The sequence below is a fragment of the Aulonocara sp. 'chitande type north' Nkhata Bay genome, linkage group LG23, assembly GCF_057382095.1.
Source record: "Aulonocara sp. 'chitande type north' Nkhata Bay isolate Kocher_YH1m ecotype deep benthic linkage group LG23, A_spYH_male_GT1.1, whole genome shotgun sequence".
Taxonomy (NCBI): domain Eukaryota; kingdom Metazoa; phylum Chordata; class Actinopteri; order Cichliformes; family Cichlidae; genus Aulonocara; species Aulonocara sp. 'chitande type north' Nkhata Bay.
In genome coordinates this window covers 21,271,283-21,295,822 of record NC_141365.1, presented here as the reverse complement: position 1 = coordinate 21,295,822, position 24,540 = coordinate 21,271,283, and the positions used below count along the sequence as shown (strand labels likewise).

General features: G+C 38.7%; 3 protein-coding genes across 3 annotated transcripts in view; 2 read left to right on the top strand and 1 right to left on the bottom strand.

Moving 5' to 3' along the window:
* The window catches only part of LOC147301670 (uncharacterized), a 97,376-nt gene extending 93,154 nt beyond the window's left edge, over positions 1-4,222 (bottom strand). Inside the window, exon 1 of the mRNA XM_086284169.1 lies at positions 4,174-4,222. The gene's annotated coding sequence lies outside the window, so the exon portion shown is untranslated. The remainder of the gene's footprint in view (positions 1-4,173) is intronic.
* Positions 4,223-6,454: 2,232 nt separating this feature from the next.
* LOC147301669 (NLR family CARD domain-containing protein 3-like) lies at positions 6,455-20,492 on the top strand. The gene is made up of 10 exons (XM_086284215.1): positions 6,455-6,520; positions 8,721-8,898; positions 8,983-9,081; positions 9,169-9,273; positions 10,538-10,616; positions 11,290-11,512; positions 15,290-17,081; positions 17,206-17,379; positions 17,778-17,951; positions 18,047-20,492. The coding sequence occupies exons 7-10, from the start codon at positions 15,697-15,699 to the stop codon at positions 18,114-18,116; spliced, it is 1,803 nt and encodes a 600-aa protein (XP_086140341.1). The 5' UTR covers positions 6,455-6,520; positions 8,721-8,898; positions 8,983-9,081; positions 9,169-9,273; positions 10,538-10,616; positions 11,290-11,512; positions 15,290-15,696; the 3' UTR covers positions 18,117-20,492.
* Positions 20,493-20,549: 57 nt separating this feature from the next.
* On the top strand, positions 20,550-23,060 carry LOC147301668 (neoverrucotoxin subunit alpha-like). Its single transcript, XM_086284241.1, has one exon. It carries the CDS (start codon positions 21,403-21,405, stop codon positions 22,021-22,023), a length of 621 nt encoding a protein of 206 aa, XP_086140367.1. The 5' UTR covers positions 20,550-21,402; the 3' UTR covers positions 22,024-23,060.
* The last annotated feature ends 1,480 nt before the right edge of the window (positions 23,061-24,540 follow it).

Sequence of the window (24,540 nt, the reverse complement as noted above, 5' to 3'; positions counted from 1 at the left end):
AATGTGTTTACTATTGTCCTAGGTGTTATGGTTCTTTCATAAATGTCACCAATGCACAGCCTCCTCCCTCCAACTCTTCCATAGACTCTAATGTTAAAATGGCTCAGAAGGTTCGTTTGAAAATCAGAAGAGCATGGTGTCTTTACACTGTCACCACGTCCATATAATAAGCTCCACAGGCATGAAAACTGAGAATTAGGTAGACTAGACATTGCTGTCGCTCACGGTGAAAGAATTTTGTCAATACGACTTTTACTTTTCATTTGGGAGCGATTTGTTTCGGCCTGACTTTTCTGTTCATTTTAAGCAGCAAAAGTGAGGCGCATGTCTGTGTACGTGTGTATGGAGCCATTGGGTGCGGTCACTATAGCAACCAGGCTCACACCTGCCTGCTTAACGAGCTCTGCCTGCCACTCTGCCAAAATTCATCTTAAACACTTCTCTTTCAACTGCTGCTGTGTCCACAGTGTTACAGCCATCATTTTACCCTCAAATTGTCGCCATTATTGTTCTCTTTCCAACACAGTGTCTTTCAAAGCTCATGCATTTAAATTTTTTAAACTGTGTGGATCAAAGTGGAGGGATCACATTTTAGTCATTCAGTGATTCAAAGAATATGACCTTTTAATATTCATTCAGATGTTTTCTGACTCTAAATGTTCTTTTCTCATTTCTTAGGGTTTTCTAATTTACATTTAAAACATTTTCAGTTTTTTTCCAACTCCTCCTTCTGTGTAACCTTCAGCTTTTAGCAGTTCAGCACCTTTGTTTTCAGGTTAAATTCGTTTTTTTTTTTTGTTTTTTTTTTTTATCTCATTCAATATTTTTAACTCAAGATTCAGCAATTAATTCATTTCAGTGCATACATTCAGATTCAAGCATTCACACTGCAGTTTCTTCAGAAAATGCACTTTCTAGTTTATTATTATTATCTATTCCGTACGTTTTTTGAAAGCCTACTCCTTCAAAACCGTTCAACTTAGAAAAACCATTCAAACACCGTTAGATTCCTATTCTTTTGGACAACATTGCTTCTATTTTTTCTCATTTTTAACATTTATATTTTTAATTTTATTCAACTTTTTTCAACAAAAATTTATAATGTATTTCAATGGGGAGACCCTTCAAATTCTCATTCAACTTCCTCCTCTTTAAACTGTATCTACTTCCACATACATTGACATAGAGCCACCATTCAAACTTTAAAACGAAGACAAGACATTCAACTATTCAACTTGTATTTATCTTTTCAATATCTATTATACTTTTTCTTCAGTTCCAGTTTAAGTTTCATGATGTTTTTTCACCCGTTTCAAAGTTTATAATGGGTGTGTATGGGACGGAATGTTGGGGCTAGAGTGAGACAGCTCAACTGCTAGAGTGAGAGGAGCAAAAAAATTAATCTTAAAATCTTTTTTAAAACTGCTGCTGTGTCCGCAGCGTTTGCTCTACAGGTATGATTTTACCCTCAAAACGTAGCCATCGCTGTCCTCTTTCATCCAATGTGTTTACTATTGTCCTAGGTGTTATGGTTCTTTCGTAAATGTCACCAATGCACAGCCTCCTCCCTCCAACTCTTCCATAGACTCTAATGTTAAAATGGCTCAGAAGGTTCGTTTGAAAATCAGAAGAGCATGGTGTCTTTCCACTGTCACCACGTCCATATAATAAGCTCCACAGGCATGAAAACTGAGAATTAGGTAGACTAGACATTGCTGTCGCTCACGGTGAAAGAATTTTGTCAATACGACTTTTACTTTTCATTTGGGAACGATTTGTTTTGGCCTGACTTTTCTGTTCATTTTAAGCAGCAGAAGTGAGGTGCATGTCTGTGTCCGTGTGTATGGAGCCATTGGGTGCGGTCACTATAGCAACCAGGCTCACACCTGCCTGCTTAACGAGCTCTCTCTGCCACTCTGCCAAAATTCATCTTAAGCACTTCTCTTTCAACTGCTGCTGTGTCCACAGTGTTAAAGCCATCATTTTACCCTCAAAACGTCGCCATCGTTGTTCTTTTTCCAACATCTTGTCTTTCAAAGCTCAGAGATGTAAACTTTTTAAACTGTGTGGGTCCAAGTGGAGGGATCACATTTTAGTCATTCAGTGATTCAAAGAATATGACCTTTTAATATTCTTTCAGATGTTTTCTGACCCTAAATGTTCTTTTCTCATTTCTTAGGTTTTTCTAATTTACAATTAAAACATTTTCAGCTTTTTTCCAACTTCTTCTTCTGTGTAACCTTCAGCTTTTAGCAGTTCAGCACTTTTGTTTTCAGGTTAAATTCGTTTTTTTTTTTGTTTTGTTTTTTTTATCTCATTCAATATTTTTAACTCAAAATTCAGCAATTAATTCATTTCAGTGCATACATTCAGATTCAAGCATTCACACTGCAGTTTCTTCAGAAAATGCACTTTCTAGTTCATAATAAGTTTTACCCTGAAGCAGATAACTCATAAACTAGAGAGAAAGTGGTGTTCTGCTTGTTTAGCAGACCTTTGCCTGACCTGTCAGTGTGTGTTTCTTTATAATCTCCATCTTTGCTCATAGAGGATCACCATATTGTTTGGTGTTTCACTGTATAATTTTGGGGTCTTTTAAGTCACATCTACATCACTTCCTACCTTCACCTGCAGATGAAACACAAATCATTCATGTGCACATCAAAAGAAATCCTCCTTTCCGTCATGTTTGTTGTCCAAATATCAGCTGCTTCTTTTCTGCTTCATCTCAGCAGCTATTTTTATAGAGCTAGCTCACAAAATCAGTATCTCAATGTCAGGTTAAGGTGCTGACAACATTAGACAGAGAGCCCCAATGATCAAATAAGCAGCACTTGGTGGCTTCACTTTTAACATGAAGAAAGTTCCCTCACGGAGGAAGTTTGATAAGATAAGTTTTGAATTCTAGAATTAGTTTAGAAAATTGTTCATACATCTATTTTCTACTGCTTATCCAATTAAGTGTTATGATCTGGCAAAAGCCTATCCCAGCAGCTATAGTTTAAGAGGCACCTTAGAGTCACCAAGTAACCTAACATGCATGTTTTTGGACTGTGGGAGGAACATGAAACTTCACACAGAAAGTCTGGCAGGATCAAACCCTGGACCTTCTTATTGGGAGACAATGTCATGAACCAGCACAGCATCATGCTATCCTAATAAAATTGCATATATGTGGTTGAAATTCTTGTTTGAATTTTATGGTTTTTTTAAATGCAAGTAATGCATGTAAACCCTAACATTATTTGCTGGAGGCACACGGATCTGTTAGAGATTATTAGTGATATGCACCAGTGAATGCAGCCTAATCCTGGTTCGGACAAACAGGAGGTGAAGTTGTGTTTATTGCCTCCAGCTGTTTGAGTTGATCAGATCCCTTCGGTATATCACAGTCCACTTTTCTTTAACAAAGAGACACAGAGTCAAAGCTTTGGGTATGATTACATGCAAATCTTTTTCATTTTAAATCAATAAACTAATAAAAATGATGTTGTCAGCAACACAGGCATGAGATTTAAGGTTTATTGACATTCTTTCTCTTGTCTGAAATGGCATTGCTTCACTATTTAAAGTGCCAGGTTCACCACTACGTTGTCCTCTTGCATTATGGTATGTTTGAATTTTGCAGTTCCTCTATTCTGGACATTATGGTACAAGCATACAAGCAGGAATCCATGTCATGGGCTGTATCCCAATTCAGGGTCTGCAGCCTTAAAGTAAGCAGCCTTAACGGTCCACAAGGGCGGCGTACTCAAAGATCGCTAAGGCCGGAAGTGCGAGGCTTGTGAAATCGGACGGTCTAGCCTCCGTCGCGCTGCCCAGGTTGCCTAGCAACCATGATATAAAAAGCTTTTCCTCCACAGCAGGAAAGAAAACAACAACAATGACTTTTGCTCCACGGGAGAAAAAGCTGCCCTTCAGTAATCAATAGTGGATCCACACTAACAACGATTTAGAGATCAGCTGCTGACCGTCAGCTTATCTTTGCTGAGCTGGTCACGCACGTACACAAACATTAAATGGCCAGCTTTCCCAGCCCCTGCTTCCCAGTTCCAGCTGGAGCCGCTCCATAGTTCCAACTAAACGGAGCGGCAAATTTGTGCTGTTTGTGGTGGAACTAACCTGTACACAGCTGATGTTAGCAAGGAAAACATTACAGAGTGCTTCACTTACCTTTCACGGAGCTTCCCACAGGAGACGATCACCTGCGCCACACAGTTCATGAAAGTGAAAGTTAAAAAAAGATGGGCGTAAACACCCAGCCCAACACATGACACAGACAATAAAAGATACAATGTGTTTTCGTGTGCGTTATTATTTAAGGTGGAACTTCAATTTAAATCCACAGACCAAAAATTCAAATACACAAAGATAACTTTTCATAAGTTAGTGGGTTAAAGGGTTAATCTATGAAAAATAAGAAGCAGTGCGAGAGCACAAACCTCCACCAGGCAGCTGTCTCTCTGGGCAGTATTTGCTTTTAAGGGTATTGTAATTTATTTTGTATATGTCAATTTTGTTTTCTTTGTTCTTTTTAAATGCCCTTTAAGAAGTTTCAAAAGATTTATCAAAGGTTGACCAGACATTACACCGTTAATAAAATGTCAGAGGTCCAAAGTAATGTGGTATTTAGAATCCCCATTTATATATTATCCCTTATATTCCTATATGTTGTCCATAGGAACACTGGCGGCAAGAGACAGTTTTAAACGGCTCTATATGGCATTATTATCACTCTGACTTTCAGATCAATATATTGAACTTGAAAGCAAATGTGACGTGTTATAGTAAATATGTACTTTCTATAAATGAATACCACACTTGTATAAATCACTCAATGACAGAAAAACATCAAACAGAAGGCTGTTAAGATCTGGTCTGTATTCTGAACAGAGAATACAGACTCTATATTCAGACTCTAACGCAGTCTTTAATCTCAGTTATAAAAATCCAGAATGTGTTTCTGAGAAAGATTAGATTCACTAAAAGGCAACTGCTTCTCTTTTCAGGAAGTTCAAACAGTAACAAGTTTTTAATGTGAACATGTTTGTACCGCTAAATCAACACCCGCCCAGCATTTTCTAGATGGTTTTAACATGGCTAAAGAGTTTAAAAACTTTTTTTGGACTTCTCTTATGATACACTCACATAGAGAGAACAAGACCAAACGTGTGCAAAAATCTAAGGTGCTGGTGTGCTTGTGGTGGTCGCAAGCACAGATGTCAATCAACAGACTTTTTTCTTATTGTAATTAAGAGTTTGTCAGCATATTTGAGAGGTGGCATTAATCCAATAATGTAGTGTTTAATCTTTTATTAATCTCTATGTTATGTCATGTTCACAGAAACTAAATTTAAAGCATGAAAGTTGTGATCATGAACTTTACCCAAAGAGGGCAGTGTTAGCTCTCCTTCACCCAGGCAACTTGAAGAGTAACAGTTATACCTGAAGCCATCATATTAAACACACATGACTGGAATTTCCTGATATATTTATTTGTGAAGCGTAATGTGCATTATTTTTTATAAAAATGGGTCCATAAATTGTAATTAAACTTCGACCTCTGACCTCTGGCCTTATAAATATATCAGTTGATCAATTGATCATAGATCCCTGACTGTGTGCAGTTTTATTTGCTGACAACTGTTGAAGCACCATCAGAGACCGCCCTGTCCTGTCTTCCACTTGCATTGTTTGAGCTCCGAGGCTGAAAACAGATCTCTGATTGAGGAAAGAAGCCCTCCACCTCAAAGGAGTGCTCTGTGGCAGAGGTGCGATCTGGTGTCCTTTTGTTCTGGCCTGAGATCACAGACTAACTCCTGCCTGACTCAATGTGAAGCCACAGACTCTGGGTGTGTCAAACCACTGACACATGTGGTATAAGGTGTCCTTTAAAACAATAAATCACAGGACTGTGTGTCAGGACAGAGCTGACTACTGGAGCTTTGATTCTGAGCCTAATTTTATTTTCAGAAGCTGGTGGTGAGATTCAGGTACCAACAGCCTCTTGTTCAGGTTTGTACATCAGTATCAGACATTTTTTCAGCTTCTCCATGCAGGTCATATATGAAGAAATCTGCAATTATATCATGAAGTTGTCATCATTCAGAGAATCCACAGAATGAAGTCGGTTTGGCTCCGGAGCCTCTGGTATATAATCTGCTGATGGCCGTTTAAGCTTCTGCGCTTCAGGTGAAGTTTTCATGGTGGTGACTGTCCTCTAGTGGTCACCATTAGTAACTACAGTAGGTGTGGCACACTGATGGTTAACACGCGCTGAAAATATTACTTAGAAAATAACGACTATAGTTTAACCAGTGCACTAAACTAACTCTGTTTGAAGTAGTTCAAACCACATGAAACGCTAATAGCTATAGTGGACTTGGTTGTACTTGAACTTCAGTCGTTCGGCTGAGGTAGACTGGTGGGCGGGGCGATCTCCTGTATCAGGTCAGCCTCTGTTTATTTCCTGGTTAGTTAAACTGGCTTTTGTCATGTTTACGTGGATACTTATACTTTGGTAAGTGTTTGTTTGTGGTTTATTCTTTGCTTTTGTTTGCAAAGTTGCTCGTTTGTTTGTAAGAGCGGATTTGTAGAGTGTTTATTTTATGTGATTATCAGAGCCCAGCGTGCGGACTGGTTAAGTATGATGGAGAGATCTGTGAAAGCACGCGCGCTGATAGAAGTGTAGCTTTAACAAGGGAACCTTTTAAAATCGTATCTTGAGGCCAAACCATTAAACTTGTAAAGCGGTTTCTATCAGAAAGTGAATCTGGTGACAAGGAAATTTGGATAATGACTCAAAATAACGTCCCGGAATGAACAAATGCCCGGAGCGAGTAAATATCTGCTCGGTGAAAAAAAAAAAAACCCTGTCAGCTGTTTGGATGCAGTGTGTTTTTATTCAGGGCATAAAGATACAGTGGTGTCAAACATGCGGCCTCGGGGCCAGAAACAGCCCACTTTTGGACGACTTTGCACATTTCAAAGTTTAAGACAGTTTAACACAGGCAGGGAAACTGTGTTGAAGGTATTTCTAGATCTTGGCAGTTTGTTTGATCTGTTGTAAATGTAAAAATATTCTTGAACGTGTTTATATTAAAACACAAAAAAGTGGATTATTGTGAAATTATTTTACTCTTTCAGCCCACGTGAGATCAAATTGGGTTCATTACTAAATCAAGTTTGACATTCCTGCGTTACATGTTCTGTAAGCAGTAATTAGGCCAATATTAAAGTTTACAGTGTTACAGTTATTGCCCTGAAAAAGGCCTGGATTGTAAAACAGAGAAAGAAATGTGAAACAGCACATTTAGCCATGATACCATGATTTGTCCCAGTAGACTGACTATAGACCGTGTGACTGTTAGCATTCACATCTTCGTACTTATTAAAATCTATAAATAATTATCTGTAACTTACTGAAGATTTATCAGGACATTTTAGCTGCAGTGCTGAACAAGTTTATCAAACCACCTCCAGTGTAAGGTTTATGCCACAGCTGTCCTTATATTAACAGTAATAGTTATTACCAAAATAACAGTTTATGTTTCTGTAACAATTAATCAACCAGTATGCAAAACCTCTGCAATCTAAATTATATTTTTAATGCTAGAATATAATTATCCATGTTATCCATACCCAAATGTTCTCTTTTACAGAAAAGCAGAAAAAATGTAAAGCACAGTAGAATTTTATTACAGTTATTTACTTTCATTCCTGAACAGAAAACACAGAAAAAAAATGTTTTAGTGGTTATTTGATGGATTAATTTCTGATCTCTGACACAAGTCCAGTGTAAATTTGGGTATAAAAATGTGGATTCAGTTTGTAATTTGCCCGATAAACAGCAATTTCATTATACCATCATTTAGTTTTAAACAAGTTTTTGGCAGATTTCTCAAGTCTTTGTGTTTTCTTGTTGTTGTTGTTTTTTTTTTTAATGTCAGGTAGTCTAATAAACTTGTTAAGCACACAGATCAAAGTCTTAAACATACCTAAGAATATTTTACAGGAAGTGTTTGATTCTTGTTTTTGCTATATTATCTGATTTAAGTCCAGTTACATGTTTGCTGTAGTTTAAAACCTTGTTAAACTTGTTAAACCTGCTGTACACAAACATTTAACTATCTGTTTTAACCATGCCTGTATACACAGCTGTTAACTCTCTATTTGCCTCACAGTTAGACCTAAAAGCCACACAGTGTCAACAGAATTGTTGCTGAACAGTTTATTCAGCTGTAAATCTGCTTCAACCTGGCCAACAGATGGGCAAAGTTGAACCACAGTTGAAACTATTTTATTGAGTTTCATCTCACAGTAAAAACTGCATAGATCACAAGGAAGCAGAGGGTTAGGGCTGGCAGCTCCACACAGCACAAAAAGGAGGACTTCTCACCATCTGCAGACTCTTCTTATTTGAGCCCTGATTCACTGTTTTGTTGCCAAAGTAAATACAATGGTGTCGACCCATGTAAGACACAAAGCTCCTGCAGGTGAATCATGGACATTGAGTACTCAAAAAACATTAAGAAAATGAGAGAACACAATCACATTAACAACTAATGGATGCATGTGAATCTTACTGAAGTCATACGAGAGTTGCTAACAGGTGGGATAAAAACCTAACTGTGACATACGTGTAATTATCTGACAGCTGACAAACCTAAACGCTGTCCACGTATTATCTGTTTTTCTTTTTATCTGTCTCCTACTATTAGCTGCTGTCCCTGGTTCTCAGTTCATTTCCAACAAATCTGATGTTCATCCACTCATGAAGTTTTGTTTGTGTGAAGGAGTGGGCTCTGCTATGGATCAGTGTGAGGACAGAGAGGAGGGAGTCCCCCCCTCTAAAACCGCTCTGTGTGGGGAACATGAGAGCCAGACCAAAGCTCAGAGGTAAGATGCCCATCTTTAACTGTCCATGACTCTTCTCCATGTCACAGCTCAGCACTCACACCACTGCTCCATCATTATTCACAGGAACCAACCTGGACCTGGACCCAGCTGTGTGTCCTTAAAGAGCAACGATTCAAAAGAACTTGCGACTGATTTCAAACAAAAAAGTTCCTCCAGTAAAACGTGAGTTGTTTTCAATATTAACTGATTTAAAGAATTAACTTCAAATCCACATATGACGTTTTTTCATGCAAGGCTATTTATTTTTAGGATCCATCAGATGCTGAATTCTCCGAGACCTGAACCCAGCTGTGTGTCCTCAAAAAGTGAACGGCCAAATAATTTAAACACCAGTTTTAGACATACTGCCAAAAAGTAAGTTACCATAATATGAAAATGAATATTTTACATAAAAGTATATGATTGTATAGGCTTAATAGAACAGCATTGATCACAGAGTCGACTCCTCTGAAGCTGAATCCAGCTGTGTGTCTGTGAATAGCAGCCAGTTGAAGAAGCCACTGTGACATTTTACACAGAAACCTTCTTCACAGGCAAAGTGAGTTAACCCCTCTGTGATGGCGAACCTCCTGTGTGTACAGAGTTTGTGAAAGATGTTCTGAATAACTCTCTCACAAGTACTTTCAACACTAAAACTACAAATAGATTTGTAAAATTTGACAAATAGATATATTTAGTGTTATATGTGCCACTGTTTATATCTTCCAGGAGAGTATATGCCCTTTAATGAATGCACAAAGCTTTCTGTTATCTTATTTTACAAGATCCACAAGAGACTGGAGCATTAAACTTAGAACTGCTAAAGCTTTAGCTCCAGTTTGGGCTAGTTTTCACTAGTATTTTGATCCTACATTGGGCCACTATTTGCTGTTTTAGTTGCACATTGACGCTTTTTTTTTTTCAAGTGTTCAAATCTAACCCACAATAAAAGAAAGACAAAAATTTAAGCAAGATCTGGTCTAAAGTCAATAAAAGTCAGGAACAATGATTTACAGTTTTTTGCATGTGCTTTTGGATTCTTGAGTATTTTACTTGTACACCTAATTAATTATTATGACAAACGTAAAAGACCTGATGACTTTCAAACAAGTGACTGGAATTAATTCATACTTTCAAAATAAACAGAAAACTTACAAGTGTCAGAAAACGTTAGCATTTTCTCCGAGAGATAATGGTTATTATTTTGCTACACTGATGTCATTACTTCAATAAGATTATTTTGTGTCCATTAAACACTAATTAGTTTCCTCAAAATAACGCATCATTTTGTTGGCATCACAATATGAAAGTAAAAATAACAAATTATGTCCTATCTTCACAATTAGAAGTCACATTATTCACTAAAAGTTCTTTTGTTGCTGCTGTGAAGGCGAAATGCAAAATCCTTCAAAGTAAAGGGTCGTCTATTTTTTTGTATTGTTTGGCAACTGGCAACTTGTAGAATATTCAAACAGTGCATTTAGACAGAAAGTCAGACATAATAGAAGCTAAAGGAAGACAGTAAAGCTGTGTTGATGATTTCTGCTTTTTTTGAGCAGCCGAAGTTTGGTCAGATTTTTGTTCAAATGTTTAGTTCAAGTTTATATCAAATATTAACTAATAGTTTATGTTTTTACAGGATGCATCAGGAGAGCTCAGAGGTTCCTAGTGGTCAGTCTGAACAGCAGGATCAAAAACACCTGGACTCCATATTTAGGGTCTGTACATGAACAGAAACGTCCTTCACTTGAGCTACGAATCAAACAGGACTGTGTACTAATATAACATCAAGCAGCACATGTCTGTGAAGGTTCTCGGTCATCCAGTCATCATAGTCTAAAGAGCTTGGAAGGAAAGCATCTGGACTTCCTTAAATTTCAAGAAGATGAACAAGCCAAAAGGGCTTAGGGACACTCCCAACGGGGCTTAAAAATCTGGGACTCTCTCTTGCTCTTAGAACCGAAGAAGCTTCTCGGATGAGAGTTGAAACGTCTGCAAGAAACTTCAAGAAGTCCAGATTGTGTCCTTCCAAGCTCCTTATACATCAAGTAGCGCAGTTTCATCAGATTAAATCAAATTCTTGTTGACGTAATTCAGTTCAACAAAATTCTCTGGCATTGTTAATATGAAATCATAAAGAGGACAAACCTAAAACTCTACAGTAACACCTGTTCTCAGTGTTGTATTGTATTTGACTGACTGACTAGCTTATGTAAAGCTGTGTAGTCATTATTTCTATACATCCAGTATAGATGAAGTGGCAGGCTTTGTAATAAAGTTCCTTTATAGTAATTTGTAGGCCTGTAGGTTGAAATTCTGTACAAGACCAGATACGATGTTTCTGGTAATTATACGATTCATGTTAAAAAAATATATAGTATTCTGTTCTAGTTGCTGGAAGAAAACATCATCACTTTTGTGAAGAATGAACTGAAGAAGATCCAGAAAGTTCTGAGTCCAGATCATCCAGAATGTTTAGCGAGTCAGTGGAAGGATAAGGAGATGTTGGAGGGTGAAAACCAGAAGAGGAGCAGCAGAGAAGCTCTTCTGAAGATGGTAGATGACTTCCTGAGGTGGATGAAGCAGGAGGCCTTGGCTGACTCTCTACAAAGAAGTAAGAACATTTTCTATAAAGATCAAGTGTAGTGTCCAGATCAGACATGTTTTTTTCCAACTAGGTTCATAAAAAACCAACACCTGGCTGCTATCACATTATGTCCCACTCATTCCACGTCTGGTTATAAAGTTCAGACTGTGTTCTGGTGTATGTTTGTGATTTCCTCAAATCCACTGTAAATCTCAGCTTTTGTGACCTCACTTCATCAATGAAGAGTGAGAGGTGTTACCAGGAAGAAAACAGTTTTTAAGAGTCTGGCTCAGGCAGTATTTACAGTCCTGAGCAGCACCGTCATTGCAACCCTACAACCGCTTGTGGCAGGGTTTGGGAAAACACGGGTGTCAAATGGTCTAATCTTCACCTGAAATTTCACTGGCAAACCATATTTTTCATCTAATCTTTGTTTTGGACCATAAAATTATTTTACCCATATCCTTTTAAAGAGACCAAATAATGTTTTAACATGGTCTTGCTAAATATGCATAATTTAAGATTTAAATTTCAGAAATAAAATTATTTCCCAAATATCAAAAATCACCTTGGTTGAAATTATGAACCTGGATACTAATAGCAAACTGTGCATCTTTCCAGAGAAGAGAGGCCAGAAAGATGAAGGCTCTGCCTCCCATTCTACCTTTAAATACTCTAGGAACCACAAGTAAGCCCATCAAATTTTCTAGATTTAACTGGGAGTCAATGAAGAAAAGCCAATATGAGAGAAATATGCTCTCTTTCTCTCTAGCTCCTGTCAGTGCAGCATTGTGGATCAGAATGTTCTCCAAACATAATCAAAGAGCCCTAATTTTGTCTTATCTGACCTTAGGATGTGGTTTCAGTATGGATAGTCTTTTTCCAGGTTGTGCTTAACATACTGCAGTCTGGCTTGAAGATGTCCAGTCCAATTCAGCAGAAGTGCAGGTTTTCTTGGTCTGCCACTAATTATTTGGGTTTCACCAATGACTGTATAGGCGTTGGCTGAATAGCAGTGGTGCCGGTCAGAACTAACAGGAGTTCAAATTAGGTTCTTCCTTCTTTACTGTCATTCGTTAACACTACAGCACAGTAATGCAACCACAGGCTTACAGATGGGGCGTACAAGGACTCGTAGGTGCGGGAGTGGATGTCTGTGGTCTATAAACAAAACATATGCAAAAGTGCTGAGTATAATAAACAATCAAATCATGAATTGTGCATCATTCACTGTCTTCCAGTATAACCAGATAAACCAATAAACATTGCACTTCTACATAAGCTGATTCCCTAAATGACATAAAAGGCCCAAGACTGTCCTTTCCAGACAGGTCATGTCATTTGTCTTTTCAGTAGTGATGTGCGATATCACTGATCTCCTTTCCGATCCGATACCAAGTAAAATTCAGGGTGGTATCGACGATACTGATCCGATACCGATCCAATACCGATACTCTGTACAAAAACTTTTTTTATTTATTGTATCTTTTATTGTATCTCAAATTATAGCGTCATAATGATTACAGGACATCAGATTACTTGTTCTTATCACTTAATAATGCAGAATTCATCACATAGAAATAAAAAAAATTTAAGTTGTGCGCTATTTGAAAACCTTGCCTGCCTGCAGCACTAAAGGACTCCGTGAGAGGCGTCTGTCTCGCCCTAGCAGCACCTGTCCCTCTCCTCCTCTTCAGTTCACCTCAACATACGCTCATCATATTCTGTGATATGATTTACTCTGAGGTGTTTGACAAGGTTAGTGGCGTTGTACAACACCTCATTTTCTTGCCACATGTATTGCAAACCACGTCTCGGCTGTTTGTGGATGTAAAATACGTCCACACATGACTCCGTTTACACTCAGCCATTGTTGTGAGTGCGCACGCCAGGGGGTGGAGACATTTATATAGCCGTATTTCGCACATGACTATGAAAGGCGTAAGAGGAAGTAGTTCCTTCCAATGTAGACAATCCGAATGAAATAGCTTCTTTCCACTGTGTTCCTGTTAATGATAAACTACAAATTTACTCTAAATTACTAAAATATCGATATTTTAATGTGAGAATCGATTCTAGAATATAAATGACTGGTATCGGAGGAATCGATATTTCAGTATCAATCCCCACATCACTACTTTGAAATCTTTCATTCTTACTATTAGATACTATTATTAAATACTATTAGAACTTTGTATATCGATATCTTGGAGAGTGTCAACAATTCTTTCAATCAAGTCTAAGCTGTTTCTTTTGTCTTTGGTATGCTTCCTCAAGTGACATCTCGAAGCCTTGCTGTGGTTCTTACATTGCGTGCAAATTAGAAGAGGATCCTCAATTTTAACTGGATTTTCTAAGCTGCGAGACTTACAACGTTAATGCTCAAAAATCGTTTTTCAGGGGGTTAATAATATTGAGCCTAGTAGTTTTTTTTGTTTTTTTTTTCTGATATCAGTCTGAAATTGTGTACAAACATAAATCATTCCTACTTTCTAACAAGAAGTAGTATGTTGAGAAATGTTATTTTGAAAATCCCACTTAACCCTTTTACGCATAGTGGTCACTATAGTGGACAACTATTCAAAGGCTGTTTTTTTTGTATGTGTGTTAGTGTTAATGGTATAGTTGCACCTAAACCACTACATTGGACACTTATGTGTCAGTCCATACCCTGCCACTCACTGGTCAGCCAGTGGGTGGCAGTCAAGACATCACAGAGCCTCTACATATATTTGTTACATTTGTTATATTGTTATAAAATATATTTAAAATATATAAAAACATATTTTGTTATGTTATCGTTTTTATACAGTGTATATTATTTATTTGTTTGTGAAAGTCATAAGTCAAAACCCATGTTGTCCACCTAAGGGGACATGTAAAAAACTGAAAAGTTCAAAAATCTTTTTTTCATGCCTAAAGATGAATAAAAATACTTTTAAAAAATCCTGATTGAGGTTGTCATATTTCATGCATGAAATGGTCAAAAAAGCAATTGGGAAAGTTAGGGGAGTTTTTGATAAAGACTTTGATAGGTGGGGAATAATTTTGCCTTCATCTGTATGTGAGTCGTCCTGTTAGAGAATTCAGGATGTTCCAGCTTTTCTCTTCTTTCAGTATTTTCTGAAGAAAGGCATTGTTCGGATATTAACAAAACATCTTTGGTCCGAGCATCACTTACATAAAATGGTGCATAGCTCTTAATGACATTCATGGAGCTATATTTTTTTGTGATCTTGGAAGCCATACTGATGAATCTTCTCTCATGAGCTTCTCATTCTACAAATGCTCTCTGTGCCAAGTATTGCAGCCTGGTGCTATGCCTTAAGTTCGTTCAGCACCTTCCTCCTCAGGTGAAGTACCCAGAATCATCTCACCTGATGTTTGCCTTTTCTGCTCACACTTTGCCCATCTGGTCCTACAGATTCCCACTAAGTAGTTACACTACTGCACTTCTGTGGCAGTTTGAACTGATTTCCCGATCTTCACAACACTTTCTTTTCATGAACTTATAATGCATATCCTAGGTGGTTGAAGACTGGTTGGCCTGTTTTAGGGAGATCCTGGCATTCAACATATAAGAATAGGTGGGGGGGGGGGGGGGGTTTGGGGGGGGGGGGGGGGAGAGAGAACAATTTTCTTTTTTTTCTTCACTGTGTCAGTGGATGTATTGTTTTGGTTTTGGGCTGCTAGTCCATTGCCTAGCCTCTCTTATCTAGGGTTGGGATGTGAAATGTCAGAGTTACATCTTCTACATTAATATCAAATGTTCAAATTTATGGGATTTGTTCTTTGTTCAATCAGGAACTCCAGCTACATGCCAACAACATCTCAAATGTACAATGAAGAAGAGGTTCCAGTGCATGTTTGAGGGGATTGCTAAAGCAGGAAACTCAACTCTTCTGAATCAGATCTACACAGAGCTCTACATCACAGAGGGAGGGACTGCAGAGGTCAATGATCAGCATGAGGTCTGACAAATTGAAACAGCATCCCGGAAACTAGACAAACCAGAAAGAACAATCAGGCAAGAAGAAATTTTTAAAGCCTCACCCGAAAGAGATGAACCAATCAAAACAGTGCTGACAAAAGGAGTGGCTGGCATTGGGAAAACAATTTTAACACAGAAGTTCACTCTGGATTGGGCTGAAGACAAAACCAACCAAGACATCCATTTCATATTTCCATTCACCTTCAGAGAGCTGAATGTCATGAAGGAGGAAAAGTTCAGCTTGGTGGAACTTATTCATCACTTCTTTACTGAAACTAAAGATGCAGGAATCTGCAGCTTTGAAGACTTCAAGGTTCTGTTTATCTTTGATGGTCTGGATGAGTGTCGACTTCCTCTGGACTTTCAGAAAACTGAGGTCTTGACTGATATCACAAAGTCCACCTCAGTCGAAGTGCTGCTGACAAACCTCATCAAGAGAAAACTACTTCCATCTGCTCGCCTCTGGATAACCACACGACCTGCAGCAGCCAATCAGATCCCTCATCAGTATGTTGATATGGTGACAGAGGTCAGAGGGTTCACTGAACAACAGAAAGAGCAGTACTTCAAGAAGAGATTTCAAGATAAGAAGCTAGCTATCAAAATAATCTCCCACATCAAGACATCACGGAGCCTCTACATCATGTGCCACATCCCAATCTTCTGCTGGATCACTGCGACAGTTCTGGAGGATGTGCTGAAAACTAGACAGGGAGGACAGCTGCCCAAGAACCTGACTGAGATGTACATATATTTCCTGGTGGTTCAGGCCAAAGTGAAAAAAGTCAAGTACGATGGAGGAGCTGAAACAGATCCACACTGGAGTCCAGAGAGCAGGAAGATGGTAGAGTCTCTGGGAAAACTGGCTTTTAATCAGCTGCGGAAAGGAAACCTGATCTTCTATGAATCAGACCTGACAGAGTGTGGTATTGATATCAGAGTAGCCTCAGTGTACTCAGGAGTGTTCACACAGATCTTTAAAGAGGAGAGAGGACTGTACCAGGACAAGGTGTTCTGCTTTGTCCATCTGAGTGTTCAGGAGTTTTTGGCTGCTCTTCATGTTCATCTGACCTTCTTCTGCTCTGAACTCAATCTTCTGGAAAAACAAACACCCTCCAAAAAGTATGAATCAAGAGAATCTGCAGAGACACATTTATATCAGAGTGCTGTGGACAGCGCTTTACAGAGTCCAAATGGACATCTGGACTTGTTCCTCCGCTTCCTCCTGGGTCTTTCATGGGAAACCAACCAAGCTCTGCTACAAGGACTGCTGACGAAGACAAGAAGTAGCTCAGTGACAATTCAGAAAACAGTCGAGTACATCAAGAATAATATCAGTGACAATTTGTCTGCAGAGAAAAGCATCAACCTGTTCCACTGTTTGAACGAACTGAATGATCATTCTCTAGTGGAGGAGATCCAACAGTCCCTGAATTCAGGAAGTCTCTCTAGGGATGAACTGTCTCCAGCTCAGTGGTCAGCTCTGGTCTTCATCTTACTGTCATCAGAAAAAGATTTGAATGTGTTTGATCTGAAGAAGTACTCCCCCTCTGAGGAGGGTCTTCTCAGGCTACTTCCAGTGGTCAAGTCCTCCAAGAAAGCTTTGTAAGTACATAAATCTTAGTTGCTGGATTTTCTACAAACAGCAGGAGAACAAGTTAGTAGAATTAGTTAACGTGTGTCAGTAAGTGGATCGTTTTACTGATCAGTTGTCCTCTTTTTCTTAAAGAATGAGTGGCTGTAACCTCTCAGAGAAAAGCTGTGAAGGTTTGTCCTCAATTCTCAGCTCCCAATCCTCACATCTGAGAGAGTTGGACCTGAGTAACAATAACCTGAATGTTTGGGGAGTGAAAAAGCTTTCTGCTGGGCTGGAGAGTCCACATTGTAAACTGGAAACTCTCTGGTGAGATGTTTATTATTTGAGCTACGATACCTAGAAGCAGCCTGATGACAACAACAAAGAAACATTTTCTCTCTTGCTATGCTTGCTAACTAGTCAAAAAAAAGTGCATTCAAGACCTCATTCTCCTGTAGGGTAAAGCAATTTGAGTCATGGAGGACATGTGCTTTATTCAGTCTTAAGCAACTGTTAGTAATGTCTTGAGTTTTCAGGCTCTTTAGTTTTAGAATTCTATTAGTATTTTATTAACACATTTTCAATGAAAGGAAAAGCTAATTGTCACAATTTAAATTAAGAGTTATCATCATTTTAGCCATAAGTATGCTGTTCTCTAATACCATTAAATTGTACACTGGCATTCCCACATGAACTGACATGTATCTCATTTTGCTTGTCTGCAGTCTGTCAGGCTGTCTGATCACAGAGGAAGGTTGTGCTTCTCTGGCCTTAGCTATTCATTCCAACCCATCATCCCATCTGCGACAGCTCGACCTGAGCTACAATCATACAGGAGACGGGGGGAAGCTGCTGCTATGCGGACTTGAGGATCCACTCAGGAGACTGGAGACTCTCAGGTATCTGGGTGATCTTGTTACTAACATTATAAACACATCACTTTATAATATAAAATGATAGGATGATCTGAATTTGTCTAAACGTATCACTTTAGCTTGGAACCGGTTGGTGTCGAGTGGTTGATACCAGGTCTGAGGAAGTGTAAGTATGTTTTTGTTTTGTAAAATCTCGAATGAGTTTTTCCCTCAAAGTAGTGACAATTTTCATCGATATCCAGATGCGATGCAGCTCAGCAGTGAGTAGAATTGAAATTAGTTTGTATTTAAACCAGAGCATGTGATATGATTAAGAAATTTCAATCAGTCAGGTGGTTTTTAATCACAAGATAAACAGTATAAATAAATAGTTTTTATTGGGTGGTGGTTCTTTATTCTTGGTATCTGGATTGGTGGACTACCGATACGCCAACAATGTGTTACTGGCTGTCAGGTTGTTGGCTGAAATTCAGTTGGCACCAGAATATGTGAATACTGGAACACCACAGTAGGTTCTACATTACAGACAGCATTAGGTTCACTAGAGGGAAGATATGACTACTGTTGCAAGATCAAGGTTATAAATTTGCACTCATATCCACTCTGCACAGATACAGTACATCCTCTCTTCCAACAGCTAGTTTAATGTTTAGTTTCATGTTGTGATTTTTAGTTCGTTTTGTGATGTTTATTTCTGTGAAGAGTTTTCCCAGCAATAAAGCTGCGCTTTAAGTTAACTTTCCTTTTCTGAGTCCTGCATTTGGGTACACATCCTGCCAGCCACACAGCACTCATCATGACATCATGGAGCTTTATTTCGAGTTAGTTGTAATTTAATTTCTTTTATTAAAGCACTGGACCAGATCACACTGCAATAGTTAGGCTGTGCCAGAACTTTCTTCTTGGCTCTTGACGGAGGTGGTCGCACTTTTCTCTCTCTGCCTCTCCCTCTCCCTTATCTTCCCTTGGCTTCTCATGTCTTTGTATAGTCTCGCTTATTCTCTAACCCTAAGAGAGTCTCCCAGACTTGTTCTTTTAAAAACCTAAAGAAGAATTATGGATTTGATCAACTGGTCCCTTAACAAAATTGACAAACTCCTGGGCTTGGTAGAACCCAATTGTCCTGCGGAGATGTTTGCTGCCAGGTACTCGATGGTCTGTTGCGTCGTGTTTCTGGTGATACTCTTGATGGAGAACATCAAACGACATCTACCAATTCGGAACCATGATAACAGAGTTCTGGCTGATTGGAGCTCGTTCGGACCTGGCTTATCGAAGAACAAGAAGCGCCTACAGCTGTTCAAAATCCCACAAGGCTGGCTGACATGATAGACGATGGGCAGGGCTGTGAGTACTCAGACTGTGTTTATTGAACGCAATATGGATAACATCTTGGAGAAGAAAAATGGGAATTGAGAGATATGTTGACCAGTGATGGACATTAGACCTACTGTAAAATTGGAAGCAGTTTGTTCGCACTACCATCTTCATCTCATGCGGCTCCCCTGGCGCCAGCTGGATGCTCAAGGCAAAAGCTGACAGGAATAACAAAAATTCTCCCTTAGATAACAAGACTGTGTTGTGACTCTTCCCCTTCCATCAAGGAAACCCGCGTCGACCGAAGACTGTTGACAGTTGCCTAACCGAGTGAAGGGACATTTTCTATCGGCTGAACACGGAACACACACACGCACACATACGCATGTACACTGACACAGACCTACACTTCGAAGCTTATGTCTTCTGTGTTGTGAGATGTGCTGAATTTTGTGCTATGTGCTGATTTATGTGCTATGTGCTGAGTAGAGATGGACCGATCCGATATTACGTATCGGTATCGGTCCGATATTGACCTAAATTACTGGATCGGATATCGGAGAAAAATAAAAAATGTAATCCGATCCATTAAATATCACGAAAGCACCTCACAAAACTTGCAACATGCCGTAACTCACCTCAGAACGTTAGCACGTCGGAGCAGTATGCATCACGTGATAGAGCGGCTGTGGCATGCGGGACCTGTCGGTGGTCTGGATAGCATGTGGAGCTTCGCTAGCAACCCGGCATTTCATCTCCGATAAAGTTATCCCCGAGAGAAGTAAAGCAAGTGTGTAAGTCCATCTCTGAATGTTTGTAAAGCATTCCTGCGTTAAGCTTACCAAACGATATATGGAGCGACTGCCTCTTCTGGCTGCTACTTCAATCATGAAACTGCTTAATGATCAGCTGATCGGCTTTTCTGTCGCGAGTCCGTCTCTCTGGTTTGTTTTTGGCCCACTTTGCACCAGAAAGAGGAAACCAGCGGCTGAACAACAGAAGCACGTTTAAGCTTGATCAGCTGTTGTTAGAATTTATTTAATATTACTTTCTACTCGAGGATCTTTTTCTACGTAGCTGACGGCTGGTAACTGTGCAGGGGCGGATCTAGCAAAGTTTAGCCAGGGGGGCCGATAGGGCATTAACAGGGAAAAGGGGGCACAAAGACATACTTTTCTTTCTTATTCTCATTTAAAATGTCTAGCTTTTAATAAATAATTATCTGACACCCAAAGTTTTAATTTGATGTAAAATGAATAGAAGTCAATTACTGTATATAGTGACTATTAAGTCTAATATATATACCCTAGTAAGCTATAGTACTTTTTCCTTTGGGAAGGTACCATCTGTGCAGTCTGCAATTTTGTTGAAGAAAGATGTTGAATCTATTTAATATTTCTTGAAAAATAATTGATTTCTGTGCATTTATTTTTTCACACTGCATCAAATTAAGGTTGATTACGTCGATTAAGCATCATGAGGTGGAGCGTGAGGGGTGGTTCCCTATTTTTTATTTATTTATTTTTGTTGTTGCTGGGAGTTGGAACCCTATTAGTTAGGTTGCTTAATATTTACGCTAAGTACTCTTTAAAATACCAGAATAGGGAGGATGGTGTAGGTTTAAGTTTATTAGATTGATCAGTATTGCTGAACTATGAAATTTATTTTTTTTTGCATACAGGTATAACAGAATAGCTTTAGTGTAGTTGTTGTTTTAAACTTGAGTATGAACTTATACAAAATGCAGCAAGATATTAAAAAAAACCCAGTTTTGTTGATTAAAAAACACTATATCGGATTCATATCGGTATCGGCAGATATCCAAATTTATGATATCGGTATCGGTATCGGACATAAAAAAGTGGTATCGTGCCATCTCTAGTGCTGAGGTGGGGTTTTTCCTTCCTTGTGTTGTGTATTTTCCATTGTTATACCTCTCTGACCTGTCTTCCCCATGTGATGTTTGTGTAATGTATGTATGGTCGGAAGGGTAAGATGGCGCTGACCAGGCTTGCAGCCTTAACCCACCCAATCAATCAACTAACCTCTTGTCACCACTGACAGACCTCCACTCATTTTACTTACATAATCAATATGTTTAGACCGTGTTCATTTACAATCCACCATTAAACCTCATAGTTTTGTGTCAAACAGATAAATGTTAAAACACAGCTTAACTGCAATTCTTTTTTCTCCATCAGATTCCTGTCAACTCACAATCGACACAAACACAGTAAACAGAAAACTCCAACTATGTGACAACAACAGGAAGGCAACCCATCTGAAAGAGGATCAGTCATATCCTGATCATCCAGACAGATTTGAACGTTCTCAGCTGTTGTGTAACAATGGTCTGACTGGTCGTTGTTACTGGGAGGTCGAGTGGACAGGAAGGGTTGATATTGCCATGAGTTATAAAGGAATCAGAAGGAAAGGAGACACAAACCACTCATGGCTTGGAAGGAATGATCAATCCTGGTGCCTGGGCTGCTTTCATGATGGTTACTCTTTGTGCCACAACAACAGTGTAACATTCAGTCGTCTCCCCTCCTCATCCTCTGTCTCTAACAGAGTAGCAGTGTATTTGGATGCTGCTGCTGGCACTCTATCCTTCTACAGAGTCTCTTCTGACAGCCTCAATCACATTCACACCTTCAACACCACATTCACTGAACCTCTTTATCCTGGGTTTGGGCTTCAGAATGACACCTCACTGACTATATGTGACTTAAAAGAAGACACAGAGAAAAACTCTGAAATCATCTACAACAAACATTAGCAATAAGCTGCAATAGTATTTTTTTTTTTTTTTCAAAAGAGAACAACAGGCAAAGCTTTGTTACTTTAAAATCCTCCTAATACGGCTGCTCCTTTATCTTTAGCTGTGGCACCAAACAGAAATGGCAGTGTGTGAGGACTGTCCTGGTATCAATCTGTCCTTCTAGAGACTCATGGCCTGATATCCTCATCCACATTCAGGCCATGAGTATTACAATAGCTGAGCCTCATTAGTTTGGTTTTAGGTTTCAGAATGACACCTCAGTGTATTTAAAAGATTTTAAGATGTTTTAATAATTAGATATGATGGTTCAACTGTGAGTGCCAGCATATCCAATGAACAGTACTGGCTTTTTGTTATGTGCCTGCTGTGTATTATGGAGGAGCTGTTAAAATAAGAAGACAACCAACTCTTTTATTGTTTACCAATAATTTTAGAGCTGTTTTATAATGAAAGTCTGTTGTTGGTGTTTTTGAAAAATACATAAATACGTATGTTCATACATAAATTGTCAAAACATGAGCTTTGACAATTTATGCAGAAACCCAGCAGATGAAGCTCTGAAACAATCGAGCTGCACTAGTCCTCCCAAACAAATTATCCCAGAAATGTTAGAATAAGTATGCAGTCTAGTAAACTCTGCTTTTCAATGGCTGAATCATGGGTAACTGTGGCGTAACACCACAAAAAGTTAATCTCTGCATCAGAACTTCAAGTGCAATACTTTGATTTGAAAAGAAATAACTTGATGTTATTTAAGATTATGTAGGGTTTTTTGTTCTGGATGATGTTATATAGTTTCATGTTTATTTTATTTATTGAGTTTATTGTTTGAGCTGGATTAATTCCACACTCTGTAACAAGCTTACGTGCCATGCTGTCTAACCACCACCGGAGGGTAGTGTTGGCCTCCATGGGAGTGGGGTGGGCTAGGAGAGATTCAGCTTTGTATTTATTATGTCCTGTTAAATCCTAAACGACTTTTATATTACAATGATCAGATCTGAAAGAATATGAATGAATGAATGAATGAATAAATAAATAAATAAATAAATAATAAAATAAAAGGACTCAACTTCTTTATTACTCAGATGCAATGAGAAACACCTGTCACTGTAGGGTTGAAAAAAAAAAAAGTTTTAGTCTCATTTCAGGTTGGTTTGTGAAGTATGTGTGACCACAAGCTGAACACCACTGGAAGACTTTCACCTCAGTATCAGCAGGTAAATATTTGATGTGTGAGCTGTCCTAAGTCAGGCAGAAGCCAGATCAATACTAAGAGGTTGCTGCATGTCTCTTTACCTTCATGTTTTTATTTAACCACTCCTGCTTCTTCTTCCCAATATGCTGTTTGCTATATGAGCTCATAACATGTTCATTGAGACAAACTAAAGCATTAGATTCTGAACATGACCTCTGACCTCAGCAGCAGCCTTTATTTACACAAGTGACGTGTGTCTGAAAGGCTTAGGAACAAAAGTTCGCTCAGTCAACACCGACCTCTGAGTCAAAAAAGAAAAAAACTGGTGCAAACCACAAATGTAATATAATTGAGTTTAGTACCAACAGCAGGCAGAAATCATGTAATGACCAAATAACATTTTGAGGTGAACGTCAAAGGTGATTAGAGCATGACATTTTTTACACTTAGTATTTTAACTTTTCATAAATTATCTGGACAACTGTGATATATACGAATATATACGAATACTGTGAAAAATCAAAATTGTCTGAATATGTTTTCTTGTTCATGTTTTAAAATGTCTTTAAAGTTACAAACTGTAGTTTCACACAGAATATATTTCAACATGAATCCACACAGATTACAGCAAATGTTTGACAGCAGCACAAACTGCACCCTCTGATGGGACCATGGAATTACACATTCACTGTTACTGCAAACTGAACATCCAGCCATTTTCTGAACTGATTGACATATTGAGGTTCTGAGAAGGGTTGGAGACTGTCCCTGTTGGTGAGAGATGTGACCTTCAACTGATCTCCAGTCACCAATCATCAGACGTTGAAAACCGATTGATGGTGGTCTTTTCTTGATGTCCTGCTATGGTTGAAAAATTGACTTACTGGAAGGCAAAGAGCTAAGGGCCGTTTCCACACCCAAATGAAAGTCTGATGTCAAAATGAGTATTTATTTGAAATGTAACATCTAGTTTCTGGAGTGTTGCTTACTGAGCACATGGCCAAAACAAAAAGCCATTGTAGCCCTAACACATTGGTGCATATTAACTGTGGGTGGTGATGCCTAACTCCATACTTGTGTTTTAGAGAAAACCAAAACAGGTCTGTGAAGTAGAAATTTGGGGAACATCTTTGTATTGCGTAGGGTTCGGGTTTGTGTCATCACCGATAATGAACTTGACCTAGCTTTTAACAAACTCTTATTATTTTAAATGTTGAATCATTTTTGTGTATGATGGGTGTACAAGGAGGACCCAACACACTCAATGGTTGACTCACTGATTTGCACTTTATTGTCAGTTGCACACACAAAGACAA